This window comes from Columba livia, chromosome Z (genome assembly GCF_036013475.1).
Source record: "Columba livia isolate bColLiv1 breed racing homer chromosome Z, bColLiv1.pat.W.v2, whole genome shotgun sequence".
Taxonomy (NCBI): domain Eukaryota; kingdom Metazoa; phylum Chordata; class Aves; order Columbiformes; family Columbidae; genus Columba; species Columba livia.
The window spans coordinates 65,298,314-65,322,574 of record NC_088642.1 but is presented as its reverse complement, the minus strand read 5'-3'; the positions used below and the strand labels follow the sequence as shown (position 1 = coordinate 65,322,574).

Below are 24,261 nucleotides of genomic sequence, written 5' to 3'. Positions count from 1 at the left end.
ACAACAAAAGATGGACCATCTGAAGAGAGCGGGTTTTAACGTAAGATCTAAACAGGTGCATGAGCAGATCACTATGACAAAGTCAGACACAGAACTTGCAGACAAGCTGCTCATGCAGCTGGTCCCTAAAGGTGCTTTTTGATGGCAGGACAAATGCCATTTGTAAGAATTACAAACCAGCTACTGACAGAAAAATATATCAGGATGAATTTCCTAGCATCTATCCCTTCATCAGCAAAAGAACACATTACTCTCTTGGACACTGTGGAGTTACATTTGAAAATTCTGACACCCTGGCAGCCTGCTTTGCTCTTTTGAGAAGCATTTGAATAAGTTATGTATGTATCACTTGAGTATCTGGTTGCCAGTTTAAATGTTTCTACCCAGGGACTTCTAGGCTAAGAACTGGTCTTTTCCAGCCAGACTGGCTGGCTCTTTACACTTCAAAAACAAAAAAGACTAGTGTTCAATAGTAAACAGAGACCTGAATAGAGATCTTGCATTGCTATCAGTGTAGACTTACAAACATGATGGCCCAGTGTCTGTCCTTCCTGGAACTGTTGGTTAGGCATTCACCTGGCAGAGGAAAGCAATATTCTGCATTGCTTCTGATGACCTGATGAAGACTGTTTCTGAAAATGCCCAGAATGTGTTGAAGGAGAGAATTGAATTAATGCCCCAAAAGATGCACAAGCTGAAAAAGGTTTGCAGGTTCGTTAAAAGCCTAAGTAGTACAAGCATGTCCTTCAAACTCCTGTTCCCTGCAAGGCTATCATAAGTATGTCTCCACCCAAGTCTACACATAACAACAGTGTCTACTGGAAAAGAGAGCACCAAATAAGTAATTTCTATTCTCATCCAAACTGTAGTAAAAACTACAGTCTGCCAGACCTCAAGCTGAAATCAGAAAGAAAGCTCTAGTTTAGTAGGCTGGATGGGCTCTGGATAGGTTGAATAGATGCAAAATGCTTTGTGGAAAAGTGTCCTTTCAATATTTTGCCATTTTGGCATCATTGCATCTTTTTGGCATATAAGGTAGATAGAAAGCGCTATGTACTTACAGCTTGTGTTTCTTTCCCATACTCCCTAAAAGCAAAAGTTTTTTCTTAAACCTGCTGAAGAGCTAGTAAGACACCTTTTCCTACAATATCTAGTGATGCTAAAGTGGTATAGGAATACAATTAGTCAGGATAAGGATTGTAAAATCATTATGGAATCACAGACTGATTGTAAGGAACCTTAAAGATCACACCTTTCAACCTTTCTGCCATGAGCAGAGTCACCTTCCACTAGACCATGTTGCTCAAAACCCCATCCAACCTGACCTTGAACACTTCCAGGGACGGAATACCCACAACCTCTGCGGGCAACTTGTTCCAGTGTTTCACCACCCTCACACTGAAGAATTCCTACCTAATAAGTCTACCCTCTTTCATTTTAAAGTCATTACCCCTAGCTCTACCTCTACATACCCTTGTAAAAACTCCTCCTCCAGCTCTCTTGTAGGTCCCCTTTAGGTACAAGAAGGCTGCTATAAGGTGTCCCCAGAGCCTTCCTTTATCCAGATTGAACAGCCCCAACTGATTCAGCCTGTCTTCATAGGAGAAGTGCTTCAGCCCAGTGGTCATCTTCATGGCCCTCTTCTGGACTTGTTCCAACAGGTATATGTCCTTCTTATATTGGAAGCCCCAGAGCTGAATGCAGTGCTCTAGGTGGGAGTCTCTTGAAAGCAGAGTAGAGGCACAGATTCACCTTCGACATGCTCGTCACTCTTCTTTTGCTGCAGCCCAGGGTACTTTTGTCTTTCTAGGCTGCAAGCTCACATTGTCAGATCATGTTGAGTTTCTTATCAACCAACACCCCCAAGTCCTTCTCCTCAGGGCTGCTCTCAATCCATTCTCCATCCAGCCTGTATTTGTGCCTGGGATCACCCCAATCCATGTGCAGGACCTTGCACTTGGCCTTGTTGAACTTCATGAGGTTCACATAGGCCCACCTCTCAAACCTGTCAAGGTTCTTTCTGGATGGCATCCCTTCCCTCCACTGTGTTAACTGCACCACACAGCTCGGTGGTGTCAGCAAACCTGTGGAGGGTTCACTTCATGCCACTGTCCATGTTGCTGACAAAGATGTTAAACAACACTGGTCCCCATACCGACATGTGAGAAACACCATTTATCACTGGTCTCCAGTTGGACATCAAGCTGTGGACCACAACTCTTTTAAAACGATCTTCCAGCCAATTCCTTATTCCATCCAATCCATGTCTCTCCAATTTTCGAAACAAGAATGTTGTGCAGGACAGCATCAAATGCTTTGCACAAGTCCAGCAAATGACTTTAGTTGCTCTTCTGTTATCCACCAATGCTGTAACCCTGTCATAGTATGCCATCAAATTTGTCAGGCATGGTTTGCCCCTAGTGAAGCCATATTGACTGTCACAAATCACCACCTTATTTTCCTTAAAACTTAAATAGTTTCCAGGAGGATCTACTTCACAGTATTGCCATGCACAGAGGTGAGACCAACTGTCCTGTAGTTCCCTAGGTCTTCCTTTTATCAGTTTTTAAAAATGGGGATTATGTTTCCCCTTTTTCAGTCAGTAAGAACTTCATCAGACTACCACAACTTCTCGAACATGAGGATAGTGGCTTAGGAACTTCCTCTGCCAGGACTTGTGGATGCATCTCATCAGGTCCCGTGGACTTGTGCACCTTCAGATTCCTTACATGGTCTCAAACCAGATCTTCTCCTACAGTGTCCAGTTCTCCATTCTCCCAGTCTTTCTGTTTGCCTTCTGCAACTTGGGCAATGTGGCCAGAGCATTTGTTGATGAATACGGAGGCAAAAAAAGTTGTTTGGTACCTCAGCCTTCTCCATATTCTGGGTAGCCAGGTCTCCTGCTTCCTTCTGGGGAGAGCCCACATTTTCCTTAGTCTTTCTTTTTTCATCAACATACCTACAGAAGGTTTTTTTGTTGCCCTTGGTGTCCCTGGCCAGATTTCATTCTATCAGGGTGTTAGCTTTCCCAACCTGATCCCTGGCTGCTCGGACAATTTCTCTGTATTGCTCTTAGGCTACCTGGCCTTGGTTTCACCCTCTGTAGGCTTCCTTTTTGTGCTCAAGTTTGTCCAGGAGCTCCTTGTTCATCCATGCAGGCCTCTTGGCATTTTTGCCTGACTTCCTCTTTGTCAGGATGCATCGTCCCTAAGCTTGGAGGAGGTGAACCTTGAATACTAACCAGCTTTCTTGGGCACCGCTTCCCTCCAGGGCTTTATCCCATGGTGCTCTACCAAGCAGATCCCTGAAGAGGCCAAAGTCTGCTCTCCTGAAGTCCAGGGTAGTGAGTTTGCTGTATACCCTCCTCCCTGCCCTAAGGATCTTTTAATTCTGCCATTTCATAGTTACTGCAGCCAAGGCTGCCCTTGAGCTTCACATTCCTAACCAGCCCCTCTTTATTGGTGAGAACAAGGTCCAGCAAACAACCCTGCTGTGTTGTCCCTTCAAGAGATATAGGAGTTCTTAAGAACCCTATGAGGACCAGGGCTTGTGAATGTGAGGCTGCTCCTATTTGTCACCTCGTGCACTCAGTCCTCCTGTTCAAGTGGCCTGTAGCAAACTCCCACTATAACGCCCCCTGTCCCTGCCTCCCCTTGAATCCTGACTCATGAGCTCTCAATCAGCCACTTGTCTGTCCCCAGGCAGAGGTTCTTGCACTCCATCTGGTCATTGATTAGAGTAACTGGGATGCTGCCTCTGTGGTGCACTTCCACCTATTTCCACTGGTGTCAGTGGCAAGATTTCATTTCTTAAATGCAGTGATCCTGCCCAGATTGAAGAGAAACAGACAGAAGAGTCAAGCCCACTCAGATCCCAAACCTTGAGATATTCTAATACACCAGTAAAAATTGTGTTCTGCCTCTGCCTGCATAATGCACCAAATCACACTTAGGTCTTTCCCTTTGAAGTTTCAGGCAGTGTTCTGCCTGGACCTATTCAACCAAATTGCTATGGGGCTTGTGAATAGATGGGGGTCACAGCCCAGCAGGTTTATGCTGGCTTAATTTTTATTTCTGACTAAATCTCATCAGGTTTTGTTTACCTGAGGACAGCATCTTTTATTCCTGGCTGAGGCATTCTCCACTGTAATTGCAAGTAAGTCTTGATAATTCCCTCAAGCCTTGCAAAGCAGCTAGCAAGAAGAACAAATAAATTTTGAATTGCTTCTAGTCATGTGAAACTTGGAGGTCTGAAAGTGTGAGGTTAGATGATCTCCCAGGATACATCTTAAGCTCACATTTGAGCCTGTTATTTATTGGAAGGAAGCTAGTGAGAGCAGAGAGAAGAAAGAAAGAAGGAAGAGAGATTTAGCTGTTTAAACTAAGTAATAAGTAGTAAGGGAAAAGGATGACAAAAAATCCCAAAGGGAGTTCAGAAATGTGCATGCAGTTAGAATGCTGGCTCCTTGTTTTTATGCCCTTAGTTCTGTCAAGCATATTCATTTAGTTCAATACAGTTCTCCTTGGCAGTACCTGATTTGAAAAAAACACACAGCCTAATGACACAGCTAGGACAAAAACCGATTTAACGGTCAACAAACACAACATATTGGGGGTTAAAGAAAGTATGCCACAGTTTGTTTTTTTCTCCTTTGAGAGGAGGCCTCTGCTTCATGGGGATTAACAATCCTCATTCAAAACTGTTCTGAATTCAGAGTCATAGGGAAGATTATATCCTTTGTTGGCATGAAAGGGTGGGTCTTCTTTGACTTCAGCAGAGTTTGGCTTATTTATACTAGCAGAGAATTTGGCCCTGAAATTATTACTTGCATTATAACTACTTTCCTCTGACAGAGCAGGATTATTCCCCCATTCAATGCATTTTGTAGTCTAGCATTAAACATACAATGTTAAGCATTCCGTATGACAGGGTTTTCCCTATGCCTCTTGGGATGTTAACTCATTAAGAACTTTTTCTGATTGCTCAGCCTATGCTGATTTCTCTCTATTACCATCTGACACCAGTACTCCCAGCTCTCTTCCATGATACTACCCAAAGCAAATCTCCATCCTTTCTTTGTGCACAACTATTGTGTTTCAGGAAAAGGAAGGATCCTCTTTTCATAGCACTAACTTATACATATATGATTGTTCTGTAAAATGTTCAACATTCATTATTACAAGACTCAATAGTTAATTTAAGATACAAGCAAAAAGTCACCTTTGATCTTGCTTATGTGCTAAAAGGAGTACAAAAAATACCTATTGCAAAGGCTGCCAGGAAAAAGTACACGAAAAACTACAACATACTTCTGCTCCTTTACGTAGGTGAATGGAGATTGCCAGATGCACTTAGAGTCACTCTTTAAAGGGGAACTATAAAGAAAGAAAATGAGAAGCCTCCTACTTCTCTGGTGCTGGAAGTACACTCTGTACACTCCCTGACACTGTTGCTAAATGCCAAAGACTGAGAGCTGCTTGTTGAGATGGATTAGATGAGCAGAGCTCTAAAAAAAGGCTAGCAATTCCTTGGCCCACTGTAGGGCCACTTGCTTTGGATTCTCCAAGATCATAAAGGCAGCTTTGCTTTGTGATCTGTTTTTGCATTTCTTATATGTTTAAAACAGCTATTTACCATCCAAGATCCATCAGAGATCAATAAGGCTACTTATGAAATAAAATAGTATTACATTGCCAGTAAAGATGTCACACAAAATGGCCCCCGAGCCCTCCTTTGGAAATTCTTGTTATTAGACAGCTCAGCAGGAGTTTAGCCAATATGCATACTTTCAGACTATCCTAAATTGCAGAAGCTGAAAGTCCTGCTCAGCTTCTGATACAGTAATTTTGTCATTCCTTGTCAAAGAAAAATACATATCTCATGCTGTCTTTGTAAGTAAATATTTATGCCTTTGCAGGATGCTGCAAGTAGTTCCTCTTAGTACACCGTGAACTAGGTTAAACTGAGCAGAAATTGATGCCTAATATAAAACTGGTCACTATAAAGTGAGAAGTCAGAGTATCATGATTTTGGCTGTGGAGCCTCACAGGACTTGAAGAGCTAAATTGCTGGAGCCCAAATGTAATTTTGATGCCAAATATTTGTCTGCACGCTGTTCCTGTACAGTTCAGGCTCAGATTTGTCAGCATCCCTGTTACTTAGAAAGCACTGCTCCTCCTTGCCTCACATGTGGAAACTGTCCCCTGCTAATGAAGTCATACTGACTGAACATAGCATGCTCCAAGTGAAGACTGATCGTAGGGCATGGGAGACACACAAAGAATGGCCCTGCCCTCCCCGCCCCAACACGCACCATTTTACAGCCTGTGCCTTCCTAGCAGGGAGAGAATGCAGAAGTGTCACATCCTCCAGCTCTCTGCTGAGAGATGTTCCCAGCTTTGCCTCCGGATGGTCACCACCTGCAGTACGCTTCTGCAGAATAGATGTTTATGAGGCAGGGAATTAATCTTCTCTTTTTGTCTAGATGCCACAGAACAAATTATTTTCAAATACAGCCCCTCCTAGATGAAGGTTTTGTTTGCATGCTGCACAGCCTAAAATACGAAGTCAGTAGAATATTCACTGTGAAAGGTACTTAACGTCACAGCGTACTTGTTTTCTAAATTAGGTAAGTTGATCTAGAAGTCCATCCCTGTTTTTGGCCTTTGGCCTTAATTTAATCAGAAAGCCAAAGTTTATTGCAGTGTAGTCTGCTATGGTTAAGGTACTTACTTCAGTGATATCATTACCTTAAACCATGAAGAATTACCCTTCCAGGTTCATTTCCCCAAACAGTTCAGAGAAGGTATGGTCATTCAAGAACAATATCACTGTTCAACTCATTGGAACGATTATCGTGTGTAAAGGAAGCAACAAATCAGTAACAAATGGGGAGTGGAGCTTACATGTTGGAGTTAAGCAATTCCAAAAGGAGGAACAAAAACGTCATAACAATAAATGAAAATGCTAGATCTGCCAGTGTATTACAAACTGTGTGGTCTTCATTATCTATATGGTTCTAGTTTTGAAAACAACTTATCTTGGATTTTTTTAATCCCAGCTTTTTAACCGAGTATGAACATGACACAATTGTGTGAGACAACACATTTTTTAACTGAAAACTCATATTTTAAAAATATTTGTGCTCCATTTAAAAAAATCTGCAGTGGCAGTGGAAATGTCTTGAAGATTTCAAACCCACGAAGTGATACACTGAATCACTCCAAAACTGAATTCAATAGTGGCCAGTAGTAGACTCCCACAACGAATTATTGAGGAATAGTCTCTCCAGTATTACCTTTATCTTCTGCTTCTATTGCATTAAATAAATAAATAAATAAATAAATAAATAAATAAATAAATAAATAAAATAAAAGGATTAAAGGATTTCCAGTATTTCAAATGCAGTCAAAATAAAGCTTACTGTCTCAAGAGATGTATTTCAGATATAAGATGAAAAGAAAAATGTCAAAATAAATATATATAGATATAAAGACAAAACCCAAACCAATAGAATGGCCCAAGCGAGTAACACTCCCCACCAAACATCTGGACATCGCAGACTCCAACGAAGTTGCTTCATCAGAATTCAGATTTTGCAGCTGTCTTGTAATGATACCTTGGACCTGATAATATCTGAGTTTTAAAGAAGTTCGAATTTGAATCTTAGTTTGTAGCTCTGTCCCAGTTACAATACATGCATTTTAGATGTTTCTGAACCACTAAAATAACTGACCTTTGTAAAAATAAAAACATTTTGAAATACACGTTGAGATGCTTTACCATATTAAGAAACTGGATTAATTAATTTTCCATTTCCTTATTTAGAATTTATTCACATACTCACTTAGTAGAAGTTTAATTGTGCACACTGTACCAGTCCTAGGCAATGTGTGTGCATTATGTTTCCGTAAGTTTCACCTTTTACATTACAAAGAAATACTAGATATTATTTAAGAGGCAACCAGATGCCTTTTAATGGTTTTGCTTGCATACAGTATTACTTTGTTTGGTAAGCACAAAGCAACATCTATTGAACCGCTCAATTATGTAGAGCGTGGTTTCTCACTTATCAGTCAGAATACTTAACATTTTTCATAGGTCATTTAGAAACCTTAAAGATCATTGGTATTCACCAGAATATTTTCTCTTGCAAGATAAGAAGCATTTTTTGTTTGAATAGAAATATAAGTAAATAACACTTCCTTTTTTCCTTGTTTGCCACCACACAAATTAATTAATTTAATACCACAGAGAGATTAAATACCTTCTTTAAATGCTATTGCTTTTAAATAATTATTTTATTTATTTCATATATATCATGTGAGATGGAAATAATTACACAAAAAGAATCTGACAACAGTTTCTCAGAGAACAACTATTGTAGCCAGAGATATACGAAGTCTGAGGCCCACTGTGATAAATGTGGTACCCTTTGATACACATAGTTAAGAGGGTTGACCTAAATGTCTGGCCAGGAAAACGACTGTTTGAAAGGCTAAGCTTTTCCACAAAATAGGGTCTTGATGTCTGCTGATACTAGTAGCTGCTGTTTCTCTTCCTTTTTCCTTCCTTGCCTCCTCACAGACAAATCTGTCAGACTTTCCCATTCCCTTCTTCAGGCTTTCTGCAAAGAAAAACAAAAAAGTCTGTCAAAACTGGAGATTTGTCAAGTACTTCTGGTATCTGGAAGATGCACTAGAATGCATGCATCTCTAGGATGCATGGGTCCTGTCCTTTTTCACAGAACCACAGAAACAGTTTGAGTTGGAAGGGACCTCGAGAGATCATCTAGTCCAATCCACCTGCTGAAGCAGGTGCACCTAGAGCAGATTGCAAAGGAATGTGTCCACATGAGTCTTGAATGTCTCCAGATAAGGAGACTCCACAATCTCTCTGGGGACCCTGTTCCAGTTCTCTGTCACCCTCAAGGTAAAGCCAGCAAAGTTGAGCCAGCACTGTGCCCTTATGGCCAAGACAGCCAATGGCATCCTGGGGTGTATTAGAAGGGGGGTGGTTAGGAGGTCGAGAGAGGTCCTCCTCCCCCTCTACTCTGCCCTGGTGAGACCACATCTGGAATATTGTGTCCAGTTCTGGAAAGACAGGGAACTGCTGGAGAGAGTCCAGTGCAGGGCAACAAAGATGATTAAGAGAGTGGAGCATCTCCCTTATGAGGAAAGGCTGAGGGAGCTGGGTCTCTTTAGTTTGGAGGAGACTGAGGGGTGACCTCATTAATGTTTACAAATATATTTAGGCGAGTGTCATGAGGATGGAGCCAGGCTCTTCTCGGTGACAAACAATGGTAAGACAAAGGGTAATGGGTTCAAACTGGAACACAGGCCATTCCACTTAAATTTGAGAAGAAATTTCTACTCAGTGAGGGTGACAGAACACTGGAACAGGCTGCCGAGAGGGGTTGTGGAGTCTCCTTCTCTGGAGATATTCAAAACCCACCTGGACACATCCTTGTGTAGCCTCATCTAAGTGTTTTTGCTTCAGCAGGGGAATTGGACTAGGTGATCTTTTGAGGTCCCTTCCAATCCCTAATATTTTGTGATTCTATGATTTTTTCCTCATGTTCAGATGGAACGTCCTATGTTTCAGTCTGTGCCCATTGCACCTCATCCTGTCAGTGCACACCACTGAAAGGAGTCTGGTCCCATCCCCTTGACATCCACCCTTGGGATATTTATAAGCTTTTATAAGATCCCCCCTCAGCTTCTCTTGTCCAGGCTGAACAGACCCAGCTCCCTCAGCTTCTCATAAGAAAGATGCACCAGTCCCCTAACAATCTCTGTAGCTCTCCACTGGATTACCTCCAATAATTCCTTGTCCTTCTTAAACTGGGGCTCTCAAAACTGGACACAGTACTCCAGATGTGGCCTCACCAAGGTAGAGCAGAGGAGGAGGAGAATCTCCCTCAACCTGCTGCTCACACTCTTCCTAACGCATACCAGGCTACCATTGGCCTTCTTGTCCACAACGGCACATTGTTGACTCATGGTCAACCTGTTGTCCACCAGAACTCACAAATCTTTCTCTGCAATGCTGCCTTCCAGCAGGTCCTTCCTTAACCTGTATTGGTGCCTGGGGTTACTCCTCCCCTGCTGCAGAACCCTACACTTGCCCTTGTTGAAATTCATCAGGTTCTTCTCTGCCCAGTCTTCCAGCCTGCCCAGATCTCACTGAATGGCAGCACAGCCTTCTGGTGTGTCAGCCCTTCCTCCCAGTTTGGTATGAGCAAACTTGCTGAGGGTGCACTCAGTCTCTTCATCCAGGTCATTGATGAACAGTCTGAACAGGACTGGACCCAGTACTGACCTCTGGGGATTCCACTAACTACAGGCCTCCAACCAGATGCTGCACTGTTGATCACAACCCTCTGAGCTCTGCCATCCAGCCAGTTCATGATCCATTTCACTGTGCACTCACCCAGCCCACACTTCCTGAGCTTACCTGAGGATGTTATGAGAGACAGTGTCGAAAGCCTTGCTGAAGTCGAGGTGGAAAACAACCACTGCTCTCCCCTGATCTACCCAGACAGTCATACCATCATAGAAGGCAATCAGGTTGGTCAAACATGATTTTCTCTTGTTGAATCCATGCTGACTACTCCTTATAACCTTAACTTCCTCCAAGTGCTTGGAGATAATGTCCAGAACGAGTTGTTTTGTCACCTTTCCATGGATGGAGATGAGGTTGAGTGGCCTGTAGTTTCCTGGGTCATCCTTCTTGCCTTTGTTTAAGACTGGAATGATGTTGGCTTTCTTCCAGTCATCAGGCACCTCTCCTGCTCTCCACAACCTTTCAAAGATGATGAAGAGTGGCTTAGCAACCACATCTGCCAGCTTTCTTGGCACTCATGGGTGCATCCCATCAAGACACCTGTATTCATGGGTGTCCAGTTTACCTAAATAATCTCTAACCTACTCCTCCTCAACCAAGGGAAAATCTTCCTTTCTCCAGACTTGTCTTCTTATCGCCAGGATCTGGTATTCCTGAGGGCTGGCCTTAGCAGTAGAAAGAGAGGCAAAGAAGGCATTCAGTCACCCCACCTTCTCTGTGTCCTCCATCACAAGAGTACCCGTCTCATTCAGGGGCAGATCTATTATACATTTTCCTTACTCTTCCTTTTGCTGCTGATATACTTGAAGAAGCCCTTCTTGTTGTCCTTGGCATCCCTGGCCAGACTTAATTCCAAGTAGCCTTCCTCGCTCCATCCCTGCATACTGTAACAGCCACCATATATTCCTCCCAGGTGGTCTGTCCTTTTTTCCACATTACATAAACATCCTTCTGAGTTTTGACAGGAGCATCTTATTCATGCTGCCCTCCTACTCCCTTTACTTGATTTCTTGCTCATAGGGATGCATTGGTCTTGTGTTTGGAGGAAGTGATGTTTGAATATTTAACAGCACTCTTGGACTCCCTACTTTCTAGAGCCCTAGTCCATGGATTAACTCAACTAGGACCTTGAAGAAGCCAAAGTTCACCCTGCAGAAGTCCATGGTTGTAATCCTACTTATTGCCCTGCTTCCTCCATGCAGGATCCTGAACTCCACCATCTCATGATCGCTGCAGCCGAGGCTGCTCACAACCTCCACATCTCCAACCAGTTTTTCTTGGCTCGTTAGGACAAGGTTTAGCATCACACCTCTCCCCGTAGGCTCCTCCACCACCTGTGTCAAGAAGCTATCATCAATGATCTGTAAGAACCTGCTGGACTGTGTGTGCTTAGCTGTTTTCTCTTCCCAGCAGATGTCAGTGTGATTGAAGGCCCCATGAGAACCGGGACTTGTGATTGTGAGGTTGCTTCCAGCTGTCTGTAGAAGGCCTCATTGACTTCCTCCTCCTGATCAGGTGGCCTGTAGTAAACACCCACAGTGTCCTACTTGTTAGCCGGTCCCTTAAATTTACCCATAAGGACTCAACTCGTTTGTCATCCCCACCTAGACAGAGTTCTATACATCTGAGTTGCTTTCTCACATAAAGTGCAACTCCTCCACCTTACCTTGCTGGCTTGTCTTTCCTAAAACATACATAGCCTTCCATGACATTCCAGTCATATGACCTGTCCCACCATGTCTCTGTGATTACAATGAGATCATGGCCCTGTGGCCACACATAAATCTCTAATTCTTCCTGTTTTTTCCCCATGGTACCTGCGCTTGCATACAGACTGCCATGGGAACTGCCACGTGCCTGGTCACCCGCGCTCCCTGGGGCTGTGCAAATCTCCTGTGGTTCCTCCTGGCGATGCCCAAGCTTCACGAGAGCTGCCGTCTCCTGACACGAATGGCACCACAGGCTGTTCCTTTTTCCCAAGGTACCACTCACGTTGTACCAGCTGCACCTCAGCTATAGAGGTGGGTGTCACAAGTAGTGCACCTAGAAGCTTAGCAGAAGTAGATGTGAAACTGCACCTTTATCTACTGCTCTGCAGTAGAATTACATCTTCACTGAGGAGATCAATCACGAAGACTGGTCAGCTGCAGCTAAAGGGCCAGAGAGCCTGTGTTTTTGTAGAGTTCTTCACCCAGAAGCCTGGAACAGCAGCAGGATAACAGACTACCTGTGAAACACAAAATTTTTCTCTCAGTTGAGAATTTGGGGAACCAGAATTTCCTTTTCTTTCAGGAAAGAAAGATCTACTCAGAGGCTTTTCAGAGAGACATGTGTCAAACTGCACTTCTAACACCATGAAGATTACAGTCACAACTACCATTCAAAAATGCAAAGTTCTTAGATACTATTTCATTCAAGTTTCTGTAAATGCCATTTTTAGCTGCTCTCATTATTTTGAGACCCTAGAAAGCATTTAGCAATGTTTTAAGTATTTTTAACTTCTGTGAGAGCTAGAAACAGATAAGTGAAACCCAGATCATCAGTAATCATGGTCAAACTAAGAGAACAGCAGGCCTCTACACTGGCAGGGACCACCTCTCATTTGCCCACTTAAGCAGCAGATAAAACAGACAGTTACCATGCCAATAGCTAGCATATAATTTGCCCTATAATTCTACCTAGCTTTGTATCGAGAGGGTGGTAAAGGAGCGTCTCTCATTTTTGCAACTGTTTAACTTACAAGAGTAATAAATGCTACTAAAATGAATTAGAGGAAACCTTTAACAGAGCATGAGGAATATTCTTCAGTTCATGTCAGATGACAGACTCAAATCTCACAGGCCTTGTAATAAGATACAGTGCTTTCCATAAGTAAACAAAAGTGCTGTTTCAAAGCTGTTATAGCAATCAAAATTAATCAACACTCTTACTGGAAATTTAAGATAAGTAACTGAGGATTTAGTGATACTCTTAGGTATAACTTCAAAGTCTGTGGTTGCAGCAAGTCAGTAAGACAATAATAAGTGTTTAGACAAACAAGATTGGAGAGGATAAGAGGCATAGCCAAGTCCACCTTGAAAAAACACTGTAAAAAGGCTTAGCCTAGATAACTGTAGAATTTCTATTCTGTGTGTCATCATAGAACCCACAGCACTTCTTAGTAGCCTGCAGAAAAGTTAAAGACAAAGGAAGAAAACCCACAACTATAAAGAAACATGGAAAGTGAGAAGAGCAAACAGAAGGTTTCGCAAATCTCATGCCTTCCTGATCTAACAGTGATCCCCTTTGATGAGCCTCCCAGCTGATCCTCAACAGTAAGTTATGCCTTACATTACTGAAGAGAAAGTAAAAAAAATCTGTTGGTTTTTTTTTTTTTTTTTTCCTGTTTGATCTAAATGAAAAGTACTTCTTTATCCCAAACCTGGTAGTTCTGGTAGTTGGTAAAATCCTGAGCATATTAATTGGTCACGTTAGTCAGACATCAGACAAAAATTATTATCAGTAATCACATTTTATCTATATTTACTTTATTTTCAGTGAAGTGTTTCAGAGAAAGATGACAATGCCCTGCAGCCCATCTTTTAAGTGCACACAGAGGAGGGCAAGAGGGGGAAGAAGAGTGGGAGAGAGGAGAAAACAGTCTTCTTTCTTTGGCAATGAAATAAGCCTCCACAGAAACCAGCAGAAGACTCAAAGCACATAGTAATACAACAAAGCCAGACTGCAAACAAACAGTAATCCAGGCTCTTTTCAAACTACTTTTGGAATATGATGTACTCACATATTCAGAATTTCATTCCTGATCTCCTAGGTATGATCTTATTTAAAACAGAAAACCCTGCTCCTAAATATTTCAAGCTTCATATTAAATCAATCTGATGTTATTCACCATTCACCTTATTTTAAAGAACATTACAGGGCATCTCTTTAGATGGTTGGAAATACTATTGTAACAGCATTTTAGTAGGTATTTCAGTGTTCAGTTATGAATAATTTCTCCATAACTAAATATATAACCATTTGAATATGCACTTTTCTTCTTTAACTTAAAGAGTGTTTAATTTTTCTTAGATACTCTGTTTTGCAAATCTTCATAGTATCCCTTATGTGCACCTGTTCCAATTTTGGTTCATCTTTCTTCAACATCCATGATGACGACTGTATGATATATTACTGCTGCTTCCCAAGCTATCTATTGATAGAATTGTGAGGTTTTTTGCAGCTACAGTACGTTGTCCTCTCAAAAGTAAATTCCTATTGACCAGAACACTGTGATCACTTTATTCTTTAACTGTCCCCAGTTATTGGGTTCCTCACTTACACCATATCATTATTTCTAGCATCTGATTACATGCTTATAGACTTGCACTAATAAACATTACTCTATGCCACTCTCATCACTGTCAACAGAAGTAACTAACATCTTATAGTCTATGCTGGAGGACAAATACTACAAGCACTCCCTTGGTTGTTAGACATTTGCCCCAGCAAACATAAAAGAATGATAAAAAATAATCAAAATGCAATTCTAGATAGAAACCCAAGTTCAGCTCTCATTCAGGTATTTCAGTCAGCCTGATGATAGAACTCAACTGAGTAGGGCCTAGAGATCAGGCTTTGGACATTGCCCTTCCACTAGAGTGCTGAGAGATTTTGTACGTCACATCCCAGAATTAATTTTTAGTTCCCCATCTGAACCTCTGCTCTCTCTCTGAGAAACCATTGGAGTTTGACCAATGGAGAAGCAACTGTATAAACAACATATAAAAGGTTCTTAGAAGTTCATGTTCACCTAACAGCACCCGACCGGCATACTAGATATGATATATAAGTCTTGCATTATTCAAAGGTGGTACCAAATATTTATTATAATATTTATTATTCAGTTATTTAACCCACATGTGCAGCACTATGCAAATTGTGTATGAAAGCCTAAAAGGTGGCCTTAAGCAGCCTGTGTTCATTCTAAAGCTAGGTGTCCCCAAGTGCTTCTCCAAACTGCTGAATTAATAAAGAGAATTCTGGGCTTTGTTCCATGGTGTTTATGATTTCAAGGGACAGCTTCAGGAACTGGGCATAGTCAACAGTATATAAACCTATAACATGTACATATGCTAGGTTCTGTGAAAAGGAGTGTTAGATGCAAAAGGGTCTTGCAGAAATTCATGAACGTTTGTTACTGACCTAGGAGGAACACACGGGAGCTCATGACAGAGAAATTCCCATGTATGCTAATTAAAATATCTTCTTTACCACAACAACTCAGAAACTTGTATGACCTAAAGACGGGGTATAAAACTTCACCGTGTTTGGAAATAGTGGCCTTAGTTCACGCACTGTCAGTTGAAAACTAAGGAAGATATAACAACACGTTTCTCAGAAGAAAATTGTTTCTGCCAGTGCTCAGTCAACCTCAGAGTGGAAAAGTGCTTCCTGATGTTCAGAGGCAACCTCCAGTATTGCAGCTTGTGCCCATGGCTTCCGGTCCAGTCAGTGGGCCTGGCTCTGTCCTCTTCGCATCCTCCCTTTTGGTATTTGAAAACATTACTACGATTCCCCTACACCTTCTGTTCTCCAGGCTGAACAGTCCCAGCTCACTCAGCCTTTCCTTGCATGAGACATAGGCCAGTGTCTTCACCGTCTTACTGGCTTCTTCAGTCCAGACTGCGCTCTGTCCTGTAGCTCCACATCTGTCTTCTACAGCAAAGCCCAGAACTGGACATGGTAGTCCAGGTGTGGGAGGAGTCCTGTTAAACAAGACCGGACCCACTACTCAGCTGTGGGGTACATCTTGCCCCAGGAAGGTATAGGGTGTGCTCAGCCCTGTTCCCTGGTGGGTCTGTTGGAGCCGTCTGGGACTGGCCATGTCTGGAACAACGCAGCCACAGCCTCTCTTCACAGACGCCCTTCGGCAGCGCCCCCGCTGCCATCACCTGGACATGGAAACCCAGCACACCAGTACCCTGGGAGAGGGTGTCTGGAGCAGCAAAGGCACCTGGGCAAGAACAGACATCGAGTCTAGGTGGAAGGACCGTGGTGGGTGAAGGACCAGTGGCAGGGACATCTGCCAAGAGGCTTTCCAAAGCCTGTCTTCTGGCCAGGGCCTCTGCATCGGCAGCTTCTCCCTCTCTTCGCTCACAAGGTATGGAGACAGTGCACACCAGGGCTCTGTCTTTATCCTCTTAGAGGCGTTTGCTCCCGTTACGACCTGGCAAGACCCTGAAGGCTGTCTCATCTTAGAAGGAGCCGATGTGCCTGGAGCCACTTTGGAAGCTGAAGAAACCCAAGAGGACGTGACGATGCCAGCGGGGCTGAGTGGCCCAAAGAACCCGTGCAGACCATGCACCTTGTCACGCAGAGCCAGCCGCCCTACTTGCCCCATGAGACCACCTGTCTGGCAAGGCTGGCCCTACCCAGGCAGGGGGAAGGTGGGGGCAAGGCTCAGGACGCCCTGTGGCCCCATGCTGTCCCACCAGATGCTCAGCGCCCCCAGGGCACCTTGTGCCGCCACACAGGAACCTTCCTGGCCTACTGGGCGACTACAAAGCTCTCAGCAAACACCCTCCTTTCTCTCCGCTGGCAGTGCTGAGTTGGCCCCAGCAGAGCCGTGCCCAGCCAGTCCCCACGCAATGGCTACTTCGGAAAGACCAAAGGCCCAGGCTTTATTGTGGAGCACGACGTTCCGTGGCACGCAGCACCCCTCTGGCCAGTTTGGCTTGGCCACCCCAGCTGTGTCCCCTCCCAGGCTCTCGCCCAGCCTCGGCCTACTCGCCTGGGGACACAGCGAGGAACAGGAGAGGCCTCGGTGCTCTGCAAGCGCTGCCCAGCGCCAGCTGAAACGCTGCTGTGTTTTCAACACTGCCTGCTCACAAATGCCAAACACAGCACCAAGCGGGCTGCGGGGTCTCTCCCTGACCCCCCCCGCCCAGCCCCTGCAGCTCTGTCTGTGACGTCACAGCCGTGACATCACAGGGCCGTGCAGGGCCAAGCCTCTCTGAGCTCGGGCACTCTGGGCCATTAGCTGTGGGCCTGTGAGGAGCTCGCAGTGTGCTGGTGGTTCTGTGCCTGTGGCGGGCATTCTCCCAGCTGTCTCCAGGAGGACTTCTGACCGGACAGGCACAGAAGCTTGCTGGAGAGCATCCCTTCTCCCCAGGATGGGGAAGAGAAAGGCTCCTCGTGGAGCACAACGGGCTGCCCTGGTGAGGCGAGGAGGCAGGAGGAGCCCGGGCACCAGACGGCGAGGGCCTGCGCGCCGCGGTGCTGCGGTAAAGGAAGGCAAGTTTGGCGCTGCCTTTCACCCCATCTTTGCACCAAGCCTGCCTGGCTCGGCCGGGCCCGACAGCCCTGCAGAACCTGCGTCCTCCTGCCCCAAAGGAGGCCTGGGGCCACCTCGGCTGTGTGACGATGACAGAGCTGGCCGTCACGTCTGTGTCTTTCTGGGATGCTCTAGAAACTGTGGAGTAACCCAGGACTCGTGCCATCCTCCTTCTCCAGGCCCACTCTCAGTGCCCTGCCTGCGAGGGGACCCTGCCCAGCCCTCCGCACGCCCTGGGCCAGGTTGACACACAGCTGCCCCACTCGATAGGGCATAACCACGACCCTGGCCCTGCCCCTGCCCCAGGGAGCGAGGCCATAGGACCAGCGCCCACCTCCCTGCAGGGATCTGGCACGTGCTGGACCAGTGTCCTCCAGAAGAGTCCTCAGACTTTTCTCTGTTTTCTTTGCCCAGGCTTGGTCCTCAGTCTGGTGATGGCTGTGGTCTCCCTCCAGAGACGCCTCAGCCCCGGAATCTCCACCGTGTGAGTACAATACGTGTCCGGCATGGACACACAGACGAAGGGTGCCAGCGGGTCAAGGCGAGCAAGGGGAGGCTGGCAGTGGTCCCCACCAGGAGACCCTGGCTCCTCCCACATTACTGCTCCTCAGCTGGTAAGAGAAAATCCCCCATGCGCAGGGCACTGCTCTTGAGCACTGCTAACACCAGGACTCCCTCTTCTATTCAGGAAAGAGATCATCACCTTGAAAAAGAAGAGGCTCTTCACGATCCTCGTCTTGATGCTCGCAGGCGCTCTAGGTGAGCATTTGCCTGCTGCCAGCGCAGTGGCAGAGGCACAGAGCGGGAGCTTCAGCGTGAGAGAGAGGTGCTGGTGGGGCCCTTGCAGCCTCCCATGCCTGCAGCTCAGGGAGCTCCCAAGGTGCCCACTACATGCAGAGGAGGGAGGGAAAATGGGCTGTAGCTGTGGGACGCCAAGTGTGCCCTGAAACCAAGGAGAGGGTCCCCGCTTGGAACTGCAAGCTCTGCACCCTTTCCCCCAAGTCCTCAGACAGCCTCTTGCTACCCTGAGGTGGGAGGAGACTCTGTGACTCCAGGGATCATTGGACAGCCTAATGAAATTACTCTCTTGGTGATCTGAATTCCAGCTGGTGTTTGCTGCGGGAGCTTGATGCTCATGTTGAGGCTGTGGACACAGGATGCGCCGCAGGTCGGTGACTGTTGTTGTGGGAGAGACAAGCCCCACAGAGGAGCCCTGCTGATGGTGGCGGGTCAACCGCCCAGTCCCTGCGGTTCTAGGCAGTGACCCAGAGAATCAGCAGCAGTTTCCGCCTTGCCTTCCTAGAGCCACCAGCTCTGGCAAGCTCCAGCAGCTCTGGGACTCAAATGGAGAACCTTTCCCTTTCAGGTGCTGCTGGGGCAGCCTGCCGCCGACCTGCTCTCCCTGCGGTAAGAGCCCTCTCCTCTCCTGACGCGCAGCACGTTTCGAGGGGTAATGGCAGATGAGCCGGTGCTATTTGCGCTCACTTGTACAGCGCCCAGGGCTCATGCCTTTCGCTCCTGCCTGGGCCTTTTGCTAAACCGGGAGGGGGAGCGAAGCATTTGCAAGCCTGCGAAAAAGAATAGAAGGTGGCTTGAGCACCTCTGTCTCCGCTCCTCCTGAGCTTGGAGGCTCTGGGAAGAGCTGAGCCGCCGCTCTCTCACAAGATCTGCTCTCCTTCCTGGTGAATGCAGGAACACGATGGCTCTGGGCGGGGAACAATCCCAAGAGATGAAACAGCTGAGAGATGAGCTGGTGCGCCTGGCTGCAGAGATCAGCGCTACAATGAAGGTGATCCTGCACTTTGGGAAGGAGGGCTGTGTCGAGTAGGGCCCTGCACAAGGTGCTTCCCGGGCCAGTTGATGGGCTTTTCCTGCCCAGCCCACACATCCATCCCTTGCCAGGGGATGCTGCTTGAGCTTCTCCGCTCTAAAGCTCTTTCTGCTGCCCAGGTCTGATGTGGTTGCTTCCCCTGCTTCTTTCTGTCTTTCCCAGGAAGTTCAGCAAATGAGAGACGCAATGTCTGCAACCACGCAGTTGTCTGACTGGGCTCTGAAAAGTGCAGGTACAGACGAACGGACAGGGGTAGGGCTGTCACGGCACTGGGCTCGTCGTGCTTAGCGCTCCATAAAGCAGGCTGTGCTGCACATTCTGCTCTCTGGGGCAGAGGGAGGCGGCACGAATTCACAGGGCCCAAGAGCACGACTGTGGCTAAGCGGCTCCCTTGGGCTCGCACCAGACCTGCCGCCAGAGCTCTCGCTGGAGCCCCGGCCGTGCCCTACGCAGCGCTCCTGACCTCTCCTCCTCCGCTGAGCCTTCCTGGGGAATGAAAATCAGTGGCCGGGCCATCCTTTGCTGTCCACACAGCGGGGCCTTGCCTTGGGTCTGCTGCCCTTCCCATGGGAGCTTGCAGCCTCCCAGCACCCGCAGCCCTTCTCTTTGTGTGGCTGGGAGACAAAGGCTGTCGCCACCAAGCATGGGGATCTCCTTCTGTTTGCTGCATCCCCTGCCAGGGTGTGAGGCTGTGTGCGGGGCTGGCAGGCAGCCTCAGAAATGGCCTGCAGCCAGCAGGTCCTCCAAGCCTGAGGCTGCTCCCTTCTCCCCTTAGGGGCTGCCATTGACCTGCAGAGATCGTCCAGCAGATGCACAGGGTTCAGCAGTGTCTTTTGGTTCCTGTGTGATCCACCAGAGCTGGGTACCTTTGTGCAGGTAGAGTAGCAGAAACCGCCAGTACTGCCTCTCTTGCCCCTTATAAAGTTGGGAACAAGCCCTGGGGCATCTCCCCTCAGGCCAGTGGTGTTCCTCAAAACCACGGCACTGCTCTGGTGCCTGACACACGAGGATTCACATGGGACTTGGCTCACAAAAACAGGGCAGTTATCCTCAGAAAGGGGCTGAGCTGGGCTGGGCTGGGCTGAGCTGAGCTGAGCTGAGCTGAGCTGAGCTGAGCTTCCTGCCCATCATCCCTGGTCACTGCTGGCTGAAGGAGCTTCTGCTTTGGCACCCCATTTCCCTGCCACAGCTCGGATTTTCCCTCTCCTGATGGCACAGTGGAGAGTGGGGGGAGGCTGCAGAGCTGTGGGCCAAAGAGAGGGCTTTCTCTGAAACGCTGGCTCCGGTGCGGGGCATCGCTGTTTCCCACTGGCTGGCTTTTTTCCTCTGTCCCACACCGGGAAGAGAGCCGGGCACTTCTGCACGCTTCCCAGCACACCGCTGTTTTTGAGCACAAGCCCAGCCCACGGGCGCAGTGCCGTCTGTGCTTCTGGCTGCACGGGAGCCCAGCGGGGCCCATCATGGCCTCGCGTTCACGGCTCTTGGCCTCTGCTTTCAGTCGGATACATCCCCGGGATACTGCTGGCCTTTCCAAGGGTCTCAGAGCGAGGTGCTAATCCGGTTGCCCATGCCAATACAACCGACGACCGTCACCATCCAGCACACCTCAAAGGCAGCCTCTCCGCTGGGCACCGTCAGCAGCGCCCCCCGAGATTTCACTGTCTCTGTAAGTCTCTGCCGGGCACTGGGGGCTGGGACTGGGCCACGGGGAAAAGCTGTAAGGGGCACTTGGTCCTCTCTGCGCCTCTGCCGAGACTGGTGTGCTCCCAAGCACTGCTGTTCCCTGAGGGGACATTACAAGGGACACGCCGGGGGGGTGTCACCGCTTCTAAGGCTTGCTCAGCGAGTTTTGGCCCAGCACCCCCAGGCCTTTGAGCAACAGCCAAGGGGGACACTCAGTCCCACCGCATCCTGCACCCGACTGTGCTGGAGCTGAAGGGGCTGAGTGGGGATCACGGGCCCAGATCTGGCATGAGTCTTTCCTCGTGGACGCCTTCAGCCTGACCTGCTCCTCTTGCATTATCTCCAAGGGACTGGCTGAGGAAGGCAAAGAGGAAACTCTGCTGGGGACCTTCACTTACAACGTGCAGAAAGAACCGACCCAGACCTTCCCTCTGCAGGTGCAGTGAGTGTGTGTGGGCAAGAGGCCAGGGCCCAAACGCTGGTTGACCAGGAAGTCACTTAAAGAAGGAGTGTGGATGGTCCTTGCCGGGGCAGGGGCTCAACACTGGCCGAGAGAAACACTGATGCGATTGCGGGGGAGAGTGTCATCCAGCAGGGCAGCAAATGCAGAACAAGGGCCCCCTTGCCCCCACAGCTGTGTGGGTCCCCAGGGGTACCCGGCTGCACCCACTGGGCAGGTGGTGGCAGGGAGGGCCCTGGCAGCAGGACCTTCCCCAAGCTCCGTTTCCCGCAGCCAGCGAGCCTCAGCTTTCCACAGCTGCCCTCCGCACTCCCTGTGGCGGGTGTTTGGTCTGCAGAAGCACGGGGTCCTTTGCCACCTGGGTGGGAGAAGGGAAGGAGGGGGCAGCTGCCGCCTCAGCCAGGATGGGAACTGCTCCTGGAGCAGGGGAGGGGCTGGCAGAGAAGATGCGCGCAGCCTGCGCTCACTCTTTACACCCCAGGAGTGACGCTGCCTTTCGCCACGGTTTTGTTGCAGAATGGGAACCCCAGAGCCTTCCAGCTTTTGAAGCTCGGCATACGGAGCAACTGGGGAAAACGAGGATACACATGCATTTATCGAGTGCAGGTGCATGGGAAGATCGTGGGAGCAAGTGCTGACCACCAGACACATGTGGACACCTTACCTGAATAGTTATTAAAGAGTTAGATGGAGAAACAGGCCAGAGGGTTGTGGCTGTTGGTCTGCTGCAGGGCAATGTCATATCAGAGGCCCTCTCCAAGCTGCCAAGTTCTGCCTCGTGCAGGCTGAGGCCTTCCTCAGGCTTTCCACTTTCCCTCCGCTTCAGGGACGCTTCCTAACTAAGCAAAAGGAGGTGATGCTCCTGTAGCCTTTCCTTGTCACAGTTCCTTGACAAAATCCTGCAGCATGAGGGGCAACCCGCCATCTCATGCCAAGTAGGAGTCATCAGACAGCCTGGCAACATTTGAGGGTCATGATCCCCAAAGTACTGGCCCATTTCCTTCAGATGGCACCTTGGGCCTGGGGACAGGGTCTGGTAGGGGTCCACATGGGGTGCAGCCATGTGTGGGACCCCTGAGGAGTGTCTGGGGTGTGTAAGGAGGTCCGAGCAGCCCAGCTGCTGCGGAGCGGGGATACTGGCTCAGCTCCCTGTGCCCGCGCGCGCTCCCAGGCACAGCCCTCCGCTTCTGCCTTCTGCGTGTCTTTAAGAGAGCCACCGTTCCCCCAGCCTGAAATGCCAAAACACAGCCAGGTCCCAGCTGAACGCAGAACACACAAACATCTGGTTTTTTCAAGGGGGCAGATTTGCCCAGTTCAGCCCTGTATCTTCAACAGCAAGCACGCAAGGGTATGGACCTACACCCATTCGTCTCCGACTGATGTAAACTTCAAAAGCTAAAGCCAACACTGCCACTGTCAGCCCTGCTACCCTGCTAAGCATGAGAGGCCAGGAAACCAGTGTGGTCTTCTTCTCACTTCCGTGGGTGCAGCTTGGTGGGGAAAGCTTGGGCAGCTCTGGTCTCCTCCCACATTGCTTTCCTCATTTGCCTTTCAATTTAATATGGCATTAGGTGTATTCAGGTGGACAATTACATGGTCACCAAGCTCATTCATATCCTTATTTGCATCCTAAAAATATTGAGAAGGCTATAACTACCACTATTATACAAGATATTATACACCAGAACTAGATCACTGTTAGAAGGCTGACTGTGCAAAGCACATTACTGTAAAAAGTCTATGCACAGCTAAGTAGGAAGTTTCAGAAAACACGGTCACTACATAATAATCGGGGCCTGCAAATAGAACCCATCATCGTGCCAAAAAGATGTATGGGTTTCAAAATACCCTTGTCCATTGTGTAGACCTTTTACTATCAGGAGGCTGGGTCGGCCACGCTGCGGAGGGTCCAGGATTATGCAAGGGTGTAGCTTTTATCCGCCCATTTTCTTTCACCCTCCTAAGGTACACCTTGGATTGTGGTTTTTTCCACCCCGTCAGTATTTTGGCCCAGCCTTTCACCAGGCTTTCCAGGTTGAGAGTCGGTAACGCGTCACTCACCTCCTGAGGGATCCCCTTTAAAACACCCTACTTCCAGAGGGCATAGCGTTTCTCCCTTGGGGCCCGGGTATCCTCATGTTTCGGGTGTCCCCTACCGTTGTTATTCTGTAGGGGTTTTGCCTTTTCAGAAGCGGGGTGCCACTCTGTTCATCTGATAGCTTTAGAGTCACCTTCAACAGAGGGCACCGGACCATTCTTTCAGCCATAATTCATTAACTCTTGGGCCACCCCTCCCCATGTCCAGCCTTTCTTTTCAGGGAATCTGCAATTGGGGGTCACTTTTCCTTCTAATGCAGCAGCATTATTGCCTTTTGCTCTGGGACATCACCTGTATTTTTCCTTGCAGCTGAATGCCAAAAGTTTTCAGGGAGGCCGGGAGGTCCTGTATGAGAGGCATCATTTGCTCTGAGTCAACGAGTGTCCTCATTGGGGATTCTTGACTAAATTTAAGCTCCCGGTCATATGTCATTTGCTGACATGCTGCCCTCTGTCCATTTTCCACTAACTGGTTGTCTGACACCACAATGGCAAGGGGGTCCCCCCTTTAGAAAGGCTTAAGGCCTCCAG

The 24,261-nt window shown here is 47.6% G+C and overlaps 1 protein-coding gene across 1 annotated transcript; it reads left to right on the top strand.

Annotated features, from left to right (window-relative positions):
• Positions 1–17,100: 17,100 nt before the first annotated feature.
• LOC135577446 (sperm-associated antigen 4 protein-like) lies at positions 17,101–22,496 on the top strand. Its single transcript, XM_065047376.1, has 9 exons — positions 17,101–18,418; positions 18,766–18,827; positions 19,026–19,066; positions 19,352–19,448; positions 19,653–19,722; positions 20,266–20,366; positions 20,989–21,156; positions 21,521–21,610; positions 22,150–22,496. Exons 1-9 carry the CDS (start codon positions 18,400–18,402, stop codon positions 22,303–22,305), a joined length of 804 nt encoding a protein of 267 aa, XP_064903448.1. The 5' UTR covers positions 17,101–18,399; the 3' UTR covers positions 22,306–22,496.
• Positions 22,497–24,261: the final 1,765 nt, after the last annotated feature.

What these genes read in the sequence shown, in the direction of transcription:
- LOC135577446 (XM_065047376.1), top strand. An exon ending in GGACACAGGATGCGCCGCAG is followed by an intron (nt 18,828 to 19,025) that starts GTCGGTGACTGT and finishes TTTCCCTTTCAG; the next exon opens with GTGCTGCTGGGGCAGCCTGC. An exon ending in GCCGACCTGCTCTCCCTGCG is followed by an intron (nt 19,067 to 19,351) that starts GTAAGAGCCCTC and finishes TGGTGAATGCAG; the next exon opens with GAACACGATGGCTCTGGGCG.